This window comes from Heterocephalus glaber, unplaced genomic scaffold, assembly GCF_053883595.1.
Source record: "Heterocephalus glaber isolate CG9 unplaced genomic scaffold, H.glaber_assembly_v1.0 deba00001479, whole genome shotgun sequence".
NCBI classification, from domain to species: Eukaryota; Metazoa; Chordata; class Mammalia; order Rodentia; family Bathyergidae; genus Heterocephalus; species Heterocephalus glaber.
In genome coordinates this window covers 14,675,510-14,693,946 of record NW_028258316.1, presented here as the reverse complement: position 1 = coordinate 14,693,946, position 18,437 = coordinate 14,675,510, and the positions used below count along the sequence as shown (strand labels likewise).

The following is an 18,437-nucleotide window of genomic DNA, read 5'->3' as shown; positions in this document are numbered from 1 at the left end:
CCCAAGCCAGCACCTGACACCAAGCAAGCCATACTAAACTCCTCTTTGCCCCACTGCCCAATCAGGCCATCCCGATAGCTGATTCTTCCTCCAAAATGCCTTGGACCCTGACCAACTCTTGTGTCCATAAGGTTCAGGCTTTAACATCTTGCTCTAGACCTCCCTCCCAGCTTCTGCCAATGGGGTTATCATCCTACACACAATCCCAAAAGACAATGGGACAAACTAAATGCAAGGCCCACACTTCTCCGTCTAGAATCTGGGGATCTCTACAGGCCAGTTCCAACTGTAGCAAACCCCACTCCATGTCCACTCACACCCGAGTGCCTGGGCCATGTCTGCCCATGTGGTCACAGCCCTTCCTGACTGCAGAATGACACTCTCCCTTTGTGTAGAATGCTCACCATCCTCTTCATCCGTCAGAGGCACACTCTTTCTATTCTTGGCTTAAATTCACTGCCTCTAAGTGTGTAATGTAAACATTAGAGTCTAAAGCTAGACAGACTGGGTTGGAGGTCACTTTCTCCTCCATAAATACCTCACCAAGCTCTTGTCTGTCCGCTAAAATCTCATCCTTCCCCTAAATCCAGCTCAGATGACACCTCCTGCTGGACAGCTCCCTTCACACACACACACACACACACACACACACACACACACACACACACACACACACACACACACCCAGCTCTCTCATCCACACCATTATAATGTTCACATTCGCAGCTGCCTTCTCCATGCAGCAGGCCGACATTCCCCTCCCAGCCTCCATGCCGACTGAGAACACTCCCTACACAACAACCAAGCTGCCAGACCCCTGTTCTCCCAGACACCTTGAAGTGAGAACATGGTCAGGGGCCCCTTCGGGCCACCAAGACCCAAAAGGAAGCCTGCTGCGGGTCAGGGAAAGATTTTCCACCCCTTAAAAACAGAAGGCCAGAAAGAAGCCCAGCCTTTCCCTCCCCATGTTTTGGACACTTCCTACAGAGGATGGAAGGCTGATAATTACCACAGTCATCACAGACACCAGCCCCAAACCTTACTGTTACCGAGCCATAAAACCTGCCTCGTGACTTCTTGCCTCTAGAGTTCCTGTTATGTAAGAAAACATAAACCCTCTTGTTTATGCCTGTTTTACTCAGATTTTCTTATCTGCAGCTGAAAGCATCCTACTATACACCAACTACCTGAAATGTTTAAGCTCCTTGTAGACAAGGTATGGCCAATTCTCCCAGAAGTTCCCACTCTTCTTACTCTACAGCACTACCTTTTTCTCCTGCTAATGATCTACTTAGGAGAATGTCATATAATTTTTTTAAATTCATAAATGTATCTCTCCACCATCTTCCTCTATTCTTCACTATCAGAGGCCCCAGGCTGAACTATGGCTCTGGTTTTGTAATAGCTATAAGACCTCAGCATAATCACATAACTTCACCGAATCTTCGTTCACTCAATAAAAATTACCTACATTGTTATTGTTCCTGCTATGACCATCTCTATTAATATCACCATTCACATTAGGACAGAGCCAAAAGAGGACCAAAGAAGCATCTGAATAAGCAGGAAAAATTCTATGGGTGTCTACAATGACGAAAGCTAAGGTAGTCACTTTCCAAAGGGATAATCAGGTCAAAGAATAGAGCCTGACACAGTCCAAACCAAAGCATGAAGCACAAGCTGGTGAGGACTGGACCACTTTGATGCTAAGTGACCTCCTCTGAACCCCACCATCACTGCAACCTCAGGTAAACAGTGACAAGCTGGAGGCTCAAATGCACGTGACAGCAGTTTCTAACAATACTGCACCTCAACATTGCAGGAAGTCAGGCCTTTTTCAAACCTAGTCCCCACATGAACACTTCACAGCAGGGAGAGGTGGAGCCGCTTTTATTTCTTTGTCTTTTCAGAAACTGTGACAACATGGTGAGAACAGCATGTCTTCCCACTAGCGTAAATACTTTATGAATGCCTTTTTGTAAACCTTCCTGTCAGACAGAATTACTCTCTAGAGCAATTGCCTGCTCCATTGTAGCCAGTGGCCATTTGAGCCCCCAAATAATTCTATAATTGGATTTGCTAGGGAAAATGTAGAACAGAATGAATCTAATTCAGGCATTACCAAGAGTGAATGTGAAGGGCCCAGGCGTGTATTTCTGTCCCTTGTTTGATACACCTAATAACTCAGATTAATCAATTTCCCTGGAGGTGGGAGGGGGAGGGTACAGGCTAGGGGTGAGGTGAGGTGGGAGTGGGAGGGAGGGATGGAGAGGGCATGATGGAGACTGCTGTTTACTCTGCAAACTGAAGCCCACCAAGTACTTTGGAAAGATGCCCCCGATGGCTGCTGTGGGCTAAAGGGGAATGCAAAGTGGACTAGGGGTCCGAGGACTCCAGGGCCACCATCAAGTACTATCTGTCGAACTCAGGAATTTCACTGCTAAAATTGGGATGACTTTGGGGGTCCCTGCACACTGCAGAGCTCTGCAATGGTAAACTGGTTGTGTTATACAAACTAAAAGTGAAAATAAAGATGAGGAAAGCTGCTGTTACCAAATGGTGAGGCACTGAGCAAGGCCCAACTCGCAACACTGCACCATTTATCCTCTAAATGGCCACTGGTCGGTGGGGCAAAATGGCCAGTCACAAAACTAAAAAGCACACGGACTGGGATCCACACATAGGCCCTCGAACTCCCAGGCCAACTCAGGCCTTTCCCAGTGCCCCATGCTGCTCTCAGACACTCGCTTCAAGGAACGACGACACTCTCTGGAGCAATAGGGCCAGATGTCCACGATATGCTGTTGAGTAAAAACAAGCCACAATAGTGGATGCAGAGTCTGCTACCTTTTGGCAAGTGAGAAGGAAAATAAGAAGCTATATTTCTATTTGCATTTTTAAAATGATCTCTGTAAGGATACAGAAAAAAGCAACAAAAGCTGGGAGGAGGGAAAGGGGAGCAGGGTTAACAGGTAAAGTACAAAGGTTTTAACTGCTGAACTACGTGAATGTTTTTCTGTAGGGAAAAATACGTTTAGTTTTCATGGACGATCATTCCATGTAGAGGTAACTGTGGCTATGCAGGAATGCTGGTGCCCTTTGGATTGACATGTGAGATTTACCAGATTGCTAAAATGTGGACACTTTTACAATCCATTTCTGACAGAAACACAAAATGTGGCTTTGTGCTCTTCTAAAACACCTATCTCTACCTTGACAGCCTCCAAAATCCAATGAGGAGCCGAGCACAATTCAGGATGCCAGAGGCTGGCAGACTTCAGAAATGATGGAGAAATTAACATTTATCAAGAACCTGCCTTGGCCACAGACTGCTTATTTAGGCAAGCGTGTCACAGGGAAGCACTCATGGACTTGCAATGCCCTGTGGGAAGGTCGTTCCTTACCTTGATCAAATTCAGACCCTTGCCGTTCTAGCTGTTTCCGTAGCTTCTCATTTGTTTTAATAGATTCTTCTAAACGTTTTCTTAAAGTTCGAATTTCCTGAATGTGTTCCATTAGCAAATCTACAGGAAGGAAGGACATTTTTAATTTAAAGTCTGAAGCCCTCAACAAATTGAATAATTTATAGATTATGCAGGGATCTTGAAATTCCAAACAGCACTGGATGTATTAAGATAGTCTGCAACTGGCAATTCTTTCCTAGGCTGGGGGAGGCCAAGCTACTTCCCACAGCCTGCAGACACAGCTCTGTAATGATTCTCTGCAGCCTTCCATGAGGAAGCTATTTTACATCACACGGAAAAATTATATTCCATACAATTTTAATGCTAACTCTAATGTACCCTTTTATTCTTCTCAATATCAAATATTAATTTAAAATCTTCCTCATGGTGAAACTAACAGATCACTTTCAAGTCTGCCTGAATTGCCTGAGAGTTGATTAAACTGCCTCTATAATGAATTCAGATATTTTCAAGACTAATTTTTTGAAAGGAATATGTTATCCATTTATCACTTATTAATTCAAGTCTTAAAAATAAAGCAAAACAGTGCTAGTAAGACTAGTAATAAGAAGGGTAATCTCAAGAGTACATCCTGTTAGTCTGAGTATAGATGGATATGACCTTTTGGGGCTATTCATATCATTAGCCTTAGAAAAGTTCTTTTCCAATGTCTTTTACCAAATAATTTTACTTCTAGGACTCTATTTAAAGAGATCACTAGAGATACTGAAAAGTATTTGCCAGAATGCACAAAAATGTTCATTGCAGCATTGTATGTTATAGTAAAAACTAAAATAACTCAAAACTGTTAAGCTGTAGTATATCCATTATGATGCAGCATTACATAACTACTACAATTATGTTATGAAAACTTTATTGTACCATGGAAAATTATGTTAGTATGTTAAATTTTAAAGTAGATACAAAATTCGTTTTTCAACACAGTATGTAAAAAGTTGTACAGGCAGGAAAGACAAGTGCATAAAAGAAGGAAATACACCTAAATATTAACAGCAGTTAATATCAGGGTGAGAGATGTTAGACTTTTTAAAATTCTATATTATATTTTAACATATTACTTAATGATAGATACAAATTTTAAATTTCCTAAAATGAGCACATATTATTTTTTCATCCTCTGTTGCAGCTCCCTGTAACAAAGAAAGAGGCAAGCACAGTTTCAATCCAGAGGTAGCTTTCTAGAGTCACTGTTTAAAACATAATCACATTAAGTATCCAAAGGCAAAACTAATGCCTTTAATTCATCAATTAGGGTATACTCAGTATGTCTTAGTAATGTTTGTTTTAAAACATTATACTAATGTTATAACCCAGTTTTAATTCCTCCAAAATGGCTTTCATTTAAAAGTAGCACAATGTTACAGATCTTTTCCTAATTAAATAGTAATTTTGCCATGAATTTGAATGTTTATGAGAGGACTTAATTCCCAGACCTTCAGCTATCTCCTGTTAGTGCCAGAAGTGGGGCAAGTCACGGGTGGAGCACACTGCGCGCTGCAGCACGGCGCTGAAGGCTCTGCTGCCACCCAGGCTTGGCGCACCCAGCACTGCACCTCCCATACCCGCTCCGCTGCCCTGACGTCTTCTCCCAGTGGCTAGGCCGGAGTCGGTCAGCAACTGACCAGTGTGGACTGCAACTGTCCTTGCTGGTTTATACTATATCACACACTGCTGCCTTTGAGGGCATAAATGCTCTGTAGCCATCAAGGCAGCCACCTTCCACTGCATCTTTGGTCAGGAGCTGGAGCTATCACTCGGGCTGGAGGAATCATGCCCAGGTGAATTGGACACTGTTTATTAATTATGCAGCCATAATGAGGGGAAGGAAACACAATACTGTAACTGCCTTTACAAATAGGGAGAGAAATACCTGTCTCTCTTACAATAAACCCTTCTGATAAATGCACTCTTTAAAACCATAATCCTAAAAGAAGCAATCACCACACACGCATGAACACACCGTATCTTTTACCTAGTAGCTCCAATTTAGAGAATGTATCTTAAGAACATGACCCCAAATAAGGGAAAAGCTTCATGTTCAAAGATACTCCCTGAAGCACTGTTTACAACTGAGAATTCTGGAAATGACTTTAATGTTCAGCAACAGGGGAACATAGGGAAAACTGCAGTTTAGCCATTCAGTGGACTATCCTAAAGCCACTAAAAATGACATTATCTAACAACACGTCAGGAAGCTTATGTTAGAATGTTAAATGAGGAAAGAAAAAATACTAAATGATCTCCCTACACAGATTATAAATATGATGAACAATGCAGAGAATCTGAAAAACAGAAGCAGAGAATAAAAGGTTAACAGAAACAAACCAAGAAAAGATAATGGTGGGTATATTAGGGTGGCTGCACACAGCACCATTCCCGTTCAGGGCACGGAGAGCCAAAGTCTCAGGTCCCTAGAGGAACAGACAGAGATGCCTGAACAGCTCTATATCAGAAATAAAATGAGGTGGACAGAGTGAAGGGAGAAAAAGGGGGCAGGCAAGAGGAAGAGGAGGACCCTGCCTGACACCGCACAGGGGGTCACATGTCCTGCTCTGAAGGAACTCCCTTCTCCTAGTCCCACAAACCCTCACTCCAGTGAGTCCACACAAAGGCCTCAGAGGAAGTCTGGGGGCCCTTGGAAAGGGAATGAGCTCCATGCTGGATTCTTACAGCACAGAAGGAGGTGGCACCAGGGAGACAGGGAAATATTTTGTGGCCTGACCCAAATTCAGGGAAGGCAGAACTAGAGCCCAAAATGAATGAGAAAAATCAAGGAATCAGAACCCTACAACAATGTCAGAGGGTTATATCCAAAAATCCCAAGCAATGCAGTGCAGGTGCCTGGTTGCAGGCTAACCCAAGTCCCACCAACGGTGTCTACTTCATGTTCCAGCTGAGTCTACCTACTGTGCGCGGCTGGGCCTGTGCATACCAGGGAGGCACAGAAGCCACCCCGGGGCAAAGGCTCAATTCAGGTCTCAGGGACATATTGGGTGGACTCTTCTTACATGCTTTTAATTGCTTAAAAAAGGCTCGAATTTTTTGAAAACCATAACCTATGAGATCAAGTGTCAATAGAGAGTTTTGGGCAGGGGGCACTGTCCACTCTGTGCTGTGCAGTCCATGCTGGCACACTGTGGAAAGAAGGAGTGAGCACAAGCAGAGACTTCAGGAGAGGTCCAGACGCTACACTCTGCTGAAGGCCTGGAAACTACAGCCTGGGGCCTAACCTGGCCCATCTCCTCTGTATGTAAGCAAAGTGTAGCTGGACATGGCTGTGCCACCAAGGTACATTGCCTGTGGCTGCCTGTGTGCTGTGACAGCAGAGTTGAGCAACAGCAATGCAGGCTGCACACCCTGCAAAGTCTAGAACACTTACTATCCGTGCCTCTATAGGAAGAGTTTGCTGATCCCCTGTCTATCTGGTCTGGCCTATCCAATCCCTTGACTCTTTGAAATATACTGAATTACAAACACTAAGCCCTACATTTTACCCTAACAGGAAAGAATCAAGATTCCAAGTGCAGTTGGGGTGTAGTGGCGCACACCTGTAATCCCAGCACTCGGGAGGCTGAGGCAGGACGACTGCTGCAAATTGGAGGCCAGCCTAGGCCACACTGTGAGTTCAAGGCCAGCCCGAGCTGCACAGTGAGACCATCTCAAAAAGAATCCCCCCCAAAAACAACAAACAACCCATCCAACCAACAAAAACAACAACAACAACAAAAAGATTCCAAATACAGAAAAGGTGACAGGGTAGGGGAGCACCGGGGAACATTGGGAACACTGATTTTACCAGCTCAGTTCTTGGTCAGAGGCAGAACAAGGGTGTTGTGGTCTGAGTATCCATGTCTCCAAAGTCAGTGTCTTGAAGCCCTTAGCACAGTGTGATAGGGTCAGAAAGTGCCTCGTGAGGATGGAACCTTCATGAGCAGGATCAGTGACCACTAACTACCCTTGTGACAGACTCCAGAGAGCTCTCTTCCCCACTTTCCTCTAGGTGAGGAGACAGTGAGAAGACAGCAGCCTCTGACATGGAAGGGGACCCTCACCAGAACCCAACCGTGCTGCCTAGCACCTTGATCTTGCACTTCCAACCTCCAGAACTGTGAAAAAACAAATGTCTGCCATTCATAAGTTACCTAGTCTGTGGTATTCTGCTACAGTAGCCTGAACGGAGGAAGACAAAGGGTCTGGCCCATGTGCCAAGTGCCACACTAAGAGAAACAAAGCAGAAGAGAAATTACAAACTTGTACTTAGACCAAATAATCAGAAGAGGGGGCTGAATGCTCTTGGATATCTACAAATAAAAGCAGAAGTGTCTTCAAACTAATGCTGCCTTAGGGGTGACAGACACAAAAGGAAATTAACCAAACTTGCACTGACACACAAGTGCAGTGTTTTCCAGCCTATCCCTGCAAGAACAGCATCATTTAAAAAAATGGCTTCCTCCCAACCATCCACCCTTTCACCACCACGGCTTTCTCCAGCGATAGAGATGTCCCTCCATGTCCCGCCGTGGCCTCCAGAACTTTCATCGAGAAAGTCCCCACACTCTGCTTACCCAGACAAGGCAGCAGGCTAGGGTTTAAAACTGGTCAGAGTATGATGCCTACCAAAGCTTAGCTTACCTTGAGAAAAATGGTTCGTTACCATTTCCACCTTCTCGGTCTCACTATCTTGCTGCTGATCTCGGGAGAGGGAGGCCTTCTCGGATATTTCCTCATCAGACAACACATGAGAGGCAGAAGAGTCAGGAGATTCAGGCAGAATATGTTGGTAGGTGAAGTTGTCTTCTTCAATCCTGAACCATTAAATTGAAAGATACATCATTTCTCACACTAAGATCTCAGGTCAGGGCCACAATGTCACGATACTCAAGGTTACTTTCCCTGTGTAACCATCCCATGTTTGAAATTAGCTCTCTCATTTCCCTACAGTGCTAGGCAATGACATCCAAAAACTAAAAGAGCTCCACAGAGTTTAGTGTGGAGCCAAGGGTGAAGGTGAAGCGAGGGGACTGTGTCTGCCCCATCACCTGGCTTATAGGGGAGCCACCCAAGAGAGGGCACAGTCAGCTGTAGCTGGAGCCATTTACCAAATGCCTGCTCTGGACCAGACACTCTGGATCTTGCTGGGTCCCAACAGATACCCTTTTAGGAAGAGTGCTATGCTTCCTCTTAAGAGATGGGGAAACTGAGGCTCATCATGAATCAGCCCACTGTCTCAGCTTGTAAGACCTCACTACTCAGATCTCAACTAGGCCCATCTGACTCCAAAGCCCCAGGAAGACGTGTGCATCTGGGCCAAAGCCATGAAATGGCCTATGGAATTAAAACTCTCAAAGCCTCATGGTCCCTAAGCAGTTCCCAACAGCATCACTCTAGCAATCATGTGGTTATTAACCTGTATTTCCTGAGGACCACCTAAGCTATGAAGAAAAACAACCCAAAAGCTGTGAAAAGCCCACGTGAATCTCCATTATAGATAAGCTCCTTAATTTAAGCTCTTTTCTCTCCCACTTTCCTATTACTTCTTGTCAGTGGCCACAGTCTCATTATTCATGAGCTCAGACAAGAGCAAAGGACTCCAAAGCTGCAACACATTCATTAACAGGTAAACACCAGATGCAACTTTGCCCAGACAGTGTGATGGATGCACAGGCTTGCTGCTGCTTGCAAAAGTGCCAAGGACACCCATTTAATTAGCTTAAGAGTGACCCCTTGAGTGCTAAGCCTACAGCTGAAAAACGCAGAAGAGAAAGAAAAGAAACAAGTCTGTTAGAAATAGAAAGGGGAGACACCTTGGTTGAGGAGGGCTAAAAGCAGTTCACTGCCTTCATCCAACCCATTCTCCAGATTCAGTATTCTTCCAGGGGCTAGGGCTGTGGTTCAGTGGTACAGTGCTTGTCTTAGCAAGAGCAACACTGGATTTAATCCCCAGAACCACCAAAGGAAAAAATTAGTCTTCCAAATGGTCAATCTGATTATGTCTAGCCCCAGCTTCCGCTCCTTCAAAGACTCCCTTCTTCCTGTAGAATAGTGCCGGGACTCTTTTAACACAGCACTTGAGAACCAGCCCGATGGGCCCAACGTGCCTCTCTGGCCTCCCTGCTCCAAGGGGCCATGTTTCCCTTGCCACCAGAATGGTTACTCTCCCAGCAGCCCTGGGCCCCTTATACTCATTCTTTCTACTTCAGCTAAGGCTGACCTTACTTGGGGAGCCCTTCCTTGCCCTCTCCCTAGCCTGACAGTGGGGTGTGATCTGTCAGTATGAAGGCAGAAATAGTGGTAGGATCTTTGAGATACTGCAGTGGGAGAAGAAATATTTCTTCTCAATTCATAAAAACCCTGATTAAAATATCCTCCAGTGAACTGTGATACCTCCCTTTCTGCTCCATGCAATGCTGCCAATAGCCTTCATGATGCTAATAATATTTTTTAAATTCTGTATCCAAAAATGATCTCTATTTCTTTATTTTGCCCCTAGGATCCCAAAAGGCCACATCCCTAAAGAAAAGGAAGGTACCCCCACAGCAGTACTGTAATAGCTCTCAGAGCCTTTAACAAGTCAATGAGGGTAAGACCCAGGAGTTTTCAGTTGGTCATGGAGGCAGGCTGAGAAAGAATACAATCACATGTGGTCTTTGCCCTCAAAAGACGACACAGAATAACAGTAAGAGCACAAGCACTGGAGTATGACAGACTCAAGTTCAAGTCCTAGCTCGCGCCTCTCAATGGCAAGTGTGCAACTCTGACCCATAGGCTCCTAATCCTAAATGGAAATAAAAATGCTCACCTTGTAGGGTCAGAAATAATAAATGTGAAGCACCTAAGGCAGTAGCTGACATACACCAATACCCAGTTAGCTCCTTTCCTCCTCTGAGGAGTCTGGGAGTGGAAAGATGAATGCAGAAAGTGTTATAACACCACGGGATGGGTGCTTAATGTAATTAGGGGCCAGTGCTTCAGTGAGTGTAACAGACCCTGGGACATGGGGGAAAGTAGGGCACTGGGAAGAGCCAAGTTCATTTCCCCTCCAATGGAGTCTGGGAGTGACTTCACACTACAGGAGGAGGGAGGCCAAGTGTGAGGCCCGGGCAAGCCACGGGCAGAACAGTAAGGAGGCAGATAAGATGAAGTACAGGGAACACTGTGAAAGGGAAAAGGAGTGAGCAGCAGGGAAGGGGAGGGAAGATGGGCCAACTGAGAAGGGCTCAATGCCAGGGTAAGGAGTCGAGAATTGTTTTCCTGCAGGGACACAGAAGCCAAGAGAAGGAATGCGTTGTCTGGTTCAAACCATCCAGCAAATGCCATGAGCCACGTGAATGGACACACAGTGTGAACTCTTGGTTTTGTGAGGGCCACTGTCAATTCTATAAGTATTTACACCTCATTTAAAAGAAGCAGAAAACGTATAGAAAGGAAGGGAACAACCAGAATAAATTTAAAAATCTTGCAGGAAACCAAAACCAGATAATCTTCTTAACAAATGCTGCATGCTTACCTCTCTACTGGTTCATTCTGGAGACTCGGTTTCATTCCAGCTGATTTTCCTGGAAGCAGAAATAATGTCAAGAAAGAAGGAAAATATTTTTTTTAAAAAGTGTTCCCTAATAACTTCTTGCCCATTCATTTGCAGAGGCGCACTGTTCCATTTGTTTAAATACTCCTTATAACAATTCTGGATATTGAAAGTGGGATTACCAGGAGTATAATTCAGACGACAGGCTCCTGCTTTATCACTGCTCTGGCACTAGTTCCAGGTGATGCACTGAATCAAAAAAGCAATCACAAAGGCATCGCTGGGTGCAGTTCCTTTTCCTTCTCTAAAAGTCTGATATTAAGAGAATACATGCTCAGTGTAGGAAAAGGGCAACAGAATCAAAAAAAGCTCACTCTTCCTGCTCCCCCCTGCAGACACATAACTCCACTGCTTTCCCTTGTTTCTTCCATGCACCTGGGCAGAAATGATGCTGCAGTTTCTTAATTTCTTTCAGTTTGTACTTTATCCTAAGTATTTCTTTTACTAAATTTGCTTTAGAAACCTGAGTTTTTTAATGCCCATACTAATATTCCATGGTAGGCACACATGTACCAGTTTTTGCCAGTTCCTTAATATGATATTTAGGTCATCTCCAAATTTTCACTTTAATAAGTAAATGAAATAAACATCTTTGTGCATACAGCTTTATCTGCATTTAAATTATTTCCTTAGGAAAGACTCTCAGAACTAGGATTACTAGGAAAAGGAGTATTTGAGTGCATTTGGAAAAGAAAGAACACTGTCTACACCAGGGGAAATTACTAAAGGAAATGACAAAAGAAAATAAGCTAAAGCTCAGGATGTTGTTGGGCCAAAAAGATGCTCCGCTCTATCCCTGCATGTCATTATTCGTTGTTTGAAAGGAAGCATGAGCCCAGATTTCAAAGAGACTAACAACTTTATTTTAAAAATACTTCAGAACTCTGGAAATTGCAGACCAGGATGAGCTCTTTGAAGAAACTGACGCATGGCTAAAGAAAAAAAACCAAACACTTCTATAGCTGCACTTGAAAAATGAGACTATAATTAAACTGCACCCACACATACAATTTTTAAAACTACTCCTAAAAGGAAAATTTCTCAAACACCACAGTACAGGAAAAGAGCTTGCATGTTTGCTTTCTGTCTGTGGTTCCCGCCTACAACTAGCAGAGTAGCTGGCACTGATATCTAGGCCCTCCCCATGCCACCAGCCCGCCACATCAGCGCCAAGAGCATATACATAACAAGGGCTTGACAGCCACCTTCCACTGCAGGGCACTGTGACCACCAGGAAGGAATCAAATGAGCCCAAGTAGTCAGGCACTAGGCCAAGTGTGGTTTATTAGCATCCACTCTTCCCTTTTGGCCCCATCCCAGGCACACAGTATTAGCCTCTCCATTTTCCAGTGGAGTGGAAGCGTAGGAGGTTTACGGTTTCAACCCTCTATCCATGCTCACTCTCACTGTGCTGCGGTTTACAGATCAATAAGGGAGGCAGAGGTATCCTCAGAGCCAGTTGGATCACAAATCTGTGCCTTTAATCTCTAGGTCACATCCTGGCCAAAATGAGGTGGAAACAGTCCGGTCTCCTGGAAGGAGGCAGAGGGAGGCAGACCTCTATCACAGAGGACACTCTCCAGGCCTCCGTGCTTCTGTCCTCTGCCTTCCTTCTCCTGGGGAAATCCACATTTGACTGGGTCAGATTGCAAGGGCAAGAATGAAAGTCCCAGTCCCAGGGACAACTGTCTGTTAAAAGAACAAGCCAGTCGGCAATGTTCACCTCATCCTTGCCCCAAGGCTACTCAACTGACCCTGTGATTCTGACCCCACAGGCCCTAAGGATGGGCCATCTGCCCCAGCCCACCCTCCAAAGAGCCCAAGAGTTATCTGTGTTCTATCAGGCAGAAGCCAGGCGACACCCACTTCACATATACTTCCATTCTCCAGGGGGACATCTCCCTCAGGAACTTCAGAGGGCGGTAACCTTGGCTTGGGCTAGGCATTAAACATGCTAAGTCTCCTGACCATAAAATCCATTTAAAACCATCAAAGACCTCTCCTCCATTCCTCACAAAGCCTATGACCACAGAAAGAAGTGCCCTCATGCCACCAGCAGCATGAGATCCCCCTTTTTCAAATAAAAGACCCACTGGGGAACTTGTAATAACTCAACAGCAACTGTATTCCACCCGCTCCCCTGTTACAACAAGGTTCGTTTAAAACTAAATGACAAATGGTTATTGTGGGATTTGTGGGGAGATCATAACAACCAATACACTGACTTTCTCGGTGGAAATGCCTTCACACAGGTGACAGGGTACCATCTGTCGGGCTTAGGATGCACGTCATGAAAGTGCTGCTCCCATCTCTCAGACAAATCCTGTTGGTACACCTAAAAGCTGTGTAACCTGTGGCAGTGGGGGGACTTCATCCTCTCAAATAAAAAAACATTTAGCTGTCCCCTTCATATGTAAATGAGACTTCATATGTAAGCACAAGACTATTATTATGCAAGACAGACTTGTGACTGATTGACCTACCTTTAGGCTCACACTGACCCATCCTATACATACTGTGCTCACCTAAAACAATACCCCTTGGCTCAGCACTCATCAGTCACACAGAGCACAGTTCCAATGCCACAGATGGCATCTCCAACATGACCTCAATGTTGCTCCCTCTCCCTCTCATGAGGAATTGGAAGTGAACATTCAGTGATCTCTCGGGTGACCAGGTTAGACACTGAGGATCCACAGATGAATAAGGAGCCACCCTGCCCTCTATGAGTTCACACCAGAGCGGAGACAGTGGGCCCAAAAGACAAGTATATGACAATGCTAGGACAAGGGACAGTGGGGTGACTGTAGAAGGACAGCCTGGGTCATCGGGGAAAATGTAGGGAAGGTGAAGCAGAGCTATGATTTGAAGTAGGAAGAATGCTTTATAAAGGAAAGAAGGTAAGGGGCCCTGGGGAGGGCAGATTCCAGGGGTGATTAGAAGTCAAAATCCTCCATCTGATCTGAAAGCCTGGATCATTATGTCTACCCTGTCATCATGGTAACACCTCTCAGGTGCCTCCTCTTTGCTGAGCAGGATACCAGACACTTTAAATAATCTCATTTAATCTTTATAAGCAACTCTGTTAAAATGGATGCTACTATCTCTATAGAGGTAAAATAACCCTTAAAGGGGCAAATGATCTGTAAAGCTGGAGTTTAAACTCAAATATCTGACTCCAAAAGTCCTGTTCTTTCCACCCCAAACCCTCGCGATGGCCTCCTTCACAGGATCATACGTGACTATCACGTGTGAGCTGAAAACAACACACAGTGAAGAAAAAGAACCAGAGTCTGCTTCCACTTGGGGTGATCAAAGAAACGTACCGGATGGATGGGCAGAATCTCTGTAAGTGGAGGAGGAGGACCACTTTTACAGAAGGGGACTGGGACTGGGTGAACACTCACAGAGTGGGGAAACCCAAGGCCTGGCCCACAGAAACATCTGACGTGCGACCAACTTGATGGGAGAGTGAGAAGATAGCACGGCGGTTAGGAGAACAGGTTGTGGAAGCAAACGAATTCAGATACTGCTTCTTCCTGTGTGACTCTGAACAAGTTAATTCATCTCTGTGCTCCTATCAAATGAGAAGAATTCATAATAGTTCCTTGTGGGCTGAGAACAATGGTAAACACATAAAAGGGTAAACAATAAAACCAGCATTCCTTATTTCCTAGTTGTTTTCTCCAGCATCCTCATCACTGGAAGGGAGAGACCCAGAAAAGGCAGACTGTGAAAGGCCTTGAGAAGAAACAAGTGCTTTGGGTTCATCCCTGTCAGCAAAGGAGGGCCAAGGCCAGAGACCCCAGCAGCTGTCTTCTGTTCCTGTGGCTAGACACTGGCACCCATGGTAAACTCACTGAGGAAGTTTCCCACAACCTTCCTTGTACTGTTCCCACGCCTTACTCAAAATCCTTTGAAGACACAATATTGTCTTCTGCATTTACTCCACTGGTCTAGGGAAGCACCATAAACCAGCATACGGTGGGAAACTCAGTTACAATACCAGTTCCTAATCTACAACAGGTCCCAGCCTTCTTGGAGAATCTAAAGTTAGAGTCTCACCACAGAAAAATGTGCATATCCACAAAATGCTGCAGAGTCCTAGGCCCCTAGTGAATCCCTAGTTTAGTGGAGCTAAGGAAGAATCCCTACTCCTTACAACCACATTATCACTTTATTTCTTAGGTTCTACCAATTAAATATTATAAAAGAAATAGCAAGGACATGCACAAAGATTCCAATGTAACTTTTTATATCAGTCCCAACCTGGACACAACCTAAGTATACACCTAATGGGCAGTGGTTAAACAAAGTGTAGTACATTTATACAGAAGAATGCTCTGCGACCACTAACACAATGTATATTAATGTGATCTATAACTGAACAAAGAGAGAGGTTGCAAACAGTCCCATTTCTACAAGCAATACACACATGTATTTTAAAGGTCTGGGCATATAAGCTCCAGGGTAACACACTGTTAGGAGTATTTGCTTATCTGTTATTCCATAGTAATCATAATATTTTGTACTGATTTCAGAAGGTCGTTATTTAAACTTTTAAGAACTCATGCCATGCAACTGCCACAAATATAAAACCACTTCTTTACAAGCTTGTTTCCTAACTCAGGAGCCAGAAACCTTAGATAGCACCCAACAAAGACCCAGCTCCACGTTACATTTTATTTTCTAAGAAGAGAAGCTGAGGTGAAGTTCCTGGGACTTTATGTCTTTTGTAGGAGGACTGTGCTGTCTGTTAAGCCTGAAATGCTCCTGCCTCCAGAATCCACAGGGAGGGAGAGGTGGGCTCTCCTGGGGTTTGGCAAAGTCAATGATGCCTGAAAGTCAGTCAAGGGGTGGCTGGATGGGGGTGGGAGCCAGCTGGTGCCAAAGATGCTCTCCCTGTGGCCGCCCACTGCCACTGGCCAGGGTGAGGGCTGTGGGAAGGAAAGAGAGCAAGGAAACACCCTGGGCCTAGAAGATGTAGTTTTATCAGTCACCCAGTTAGCTCCTCACTAACAAAATGAAAACTAGCCTATGTGGAAAATCTTGACCAGAAGACAGAATATTCCTATAAAGCTGAGAAAAGTCAAGCGTTCTCATACCCTGCTCCTTAAAGATCCTTGGGAAACTAGTACCAAGAAAGTTGTCTACAACAGGTCTTCAGGGAAAAGCATGGCTTGGGCCCAGATGGGTCACCTATCCCACGTTCTCAACTGGAATGAAACTGAACATACGTGGAGCCTCTTGGACCATCTATTCTATACATACAAAGAAAGGCAAACAGTCAAAGTCTGGTTCGACCCCTTCACCTGGGCCTGTAAGTAACATGGTCTCCTTGTTTAAGGCTAAGTTTCTCACTGGTGAAACAAGTACAGCCCCAACTCAACATAAGTACAAACGGAAGGAAACACTCTGGACGTGAAGGCCACATGCTGAGCGCTGAGCCAAAGCTTCAGAGCCATTATCTAATGACCTTAGTGGCTCTGTGATTTAGGTAGTACAATGCTTAGTTTATGGGTAGAGAAACTGAGGCAAGGAATGAGGTTTCAGAAGGTATGAAGCTTACAGGTGGGGAGCCAGACCCCTAATCCCACCAGCTCCACTCCAGGGCTACATTCTTCACTGAAAGACCCACATGTTTTGATATGCAGGCTATCATTCCTGAACCCCAGCTTCATCAGCACTAAATCTGGGTTAATACCTCACACTTCCAAGGTCCCTATAAAGTTTCAATCAAAGAACACACATGAGCCCAACAGGAATACAAGGAGATCTAACAGAAAGATATTTTTGCCCAGAAATCTGATTTGAAATTCCAGCTCTCCCATTCATTCCATAAGTGATCACAGATGAGTTGCTTCCTCTCAGAGGGCCACATACTTCCCCCTATAAATGGGATTCAGCTATTAATTCACTCATTTATTCAGGGTCTCAAACAACACATATCGAGTGACAATTATGCCCAGATATTGTTTACGTCCTGGCGCTATAGCAGTGAACACGTCAGACAAGGTGCATGCAGCCGTGTGGAGCTTGTCATCTAGCAAGGGAAGCAGAGCACCAGGCGTATAGTGCTGTGCAGATGGAGTGAGCCAAAGAGGGGGAAACAGAGCAGGATAACGGGGGGAAGAAAACATCAACGATCAGGCAGGGGGCTCTTGCTTTTTTACACAGAGTTATCAAACAGGAGCTCCCTGACAAGGTGACAACGGGAAAAGGCTTGAAGGGATGAGGGAGGGGCACCAGAGAGAAGAAGGTGCAAAGGCCCGAAGAACGAGCACAGTGGGAAAACTGCATTCATGTTTTTCACACTCATATAATAAAATTAAATCAACAAGGACATAGGATTAAAATAAAAGTTAAAACTGAACACAAGGAGAGACAAATGAATCTTGTGTTTCAAATAAATACTGTAACAACACTATGGAAAAAATGAAACCAAGTATCTTTTAAAGTCAATACCTAACTATATACTATTAGCCTAAAAACAAAAAGAACTGCAAACAAATGTTTTAACTCTTCTAGTACGTCTTTCATAGTGGTATGGCTGGAGCAATTCTGGAGCCATTTGCATATATCATGGACATGAGCAAACCAATGATGCTGTTAGAGCCAGAGTTCTTATGGCTGGAGCAACAGAAAGAAGTTACAAATATGGACCCAGGGCAGATAAGGAGTTTGGCTTAGAATTATTAGGTAGTATAACTGTAATGATTCTCTAAAGTAAATTATACATTTACATGCATCCTAGTTCTGCCTGTTAAAAGGCCTAGAAACAATGATACCTTCATAACTATGAACTCAACCAGCACCAAATCTTAGTTTTTAAAAAGCATTCTCCATGAAAAGGAATGGAGGCTGCTTGGAGAAATGGTTGACTGAGAGAAATGGGACAGTATAAGAGGAGCCTGCAACATCTTTGTTGTTCTGGAAAGTAAGGAAGTGCTCCTGAAAAAACAGAAATGTATCAGAAGGAACTGCAACTCACCAAACCTGGGATCATGTGTGTGCATCACTGTGAATGACAGAATGGAAAACAGTCCAGCAAATAAAATAATCTACTGGCCCACACTAGTAAACAACAAATATTCAAATAAAAGGAGTTTCATGTAGACTGCATCTGTCACCTAATAATAAAGGAAGAAGAAGAAGGTGTTAGAAAAAGAATCCCCATGTAGCCACCACCATAACAACCCTTGACTCCAGCAAGAATCACTGATGGATGCTAAAATGCCTGGGTAAAAGTTCAAAGAGGAATGGACTATTTACAGAGTTACAAAGTGTTCAATTATTTATTTGTTGCACAGGGAAATGCTATAACTTACAATGGAGAAACCTGACAGATATCACCAAAGTCCATCAAA

The 18,437-nt window shown here is 44.3% G+C and overlaps 1 protein-coding gene across 18 annotated transcripts in view; it reads right to left on the bottom strand.

Annotated features, from left to right (window-relative positions):
• Cdk5rap2 (CDK5 regulatory subunit associated protein 2) overlaps positions 1-18,437 on the bottom strand; it is a 193,924-nt gene that overhangs the window by 32,853 nt on the left and 142,634 nt on the right. For 11 of the 18 annotated variants that reach the window (XM_087182824.1, XM_087182822.1, XM_087182819.1 and 8 more), the window contains 4 exons: positions 10,993-11,041; positions 8,118-8,290; positions 7,628-7,702; positions 3,405-3,524 (listed from right to left, as the gene is read on the bottom strand). In XM_087182824.1, coding sequence (XP_087038950.1) covers positions 3,405-3,524; positions 7,628-7,702; positions 8,118-8,290; positions 10,993-11,041 — 417 coding nt within the window. The remainder of the gene's footprint in view (positions 1-3,404; positions 3,525-7,627; positions 7,703-8,117; positions 8,291-10,992; positions 11,042-18,437) is intronic. The other 7 variants (XM_087182825.1, XM_087182818.1, XM_087182820.1 and 4 more) reach the window with 1 other exon arrangement.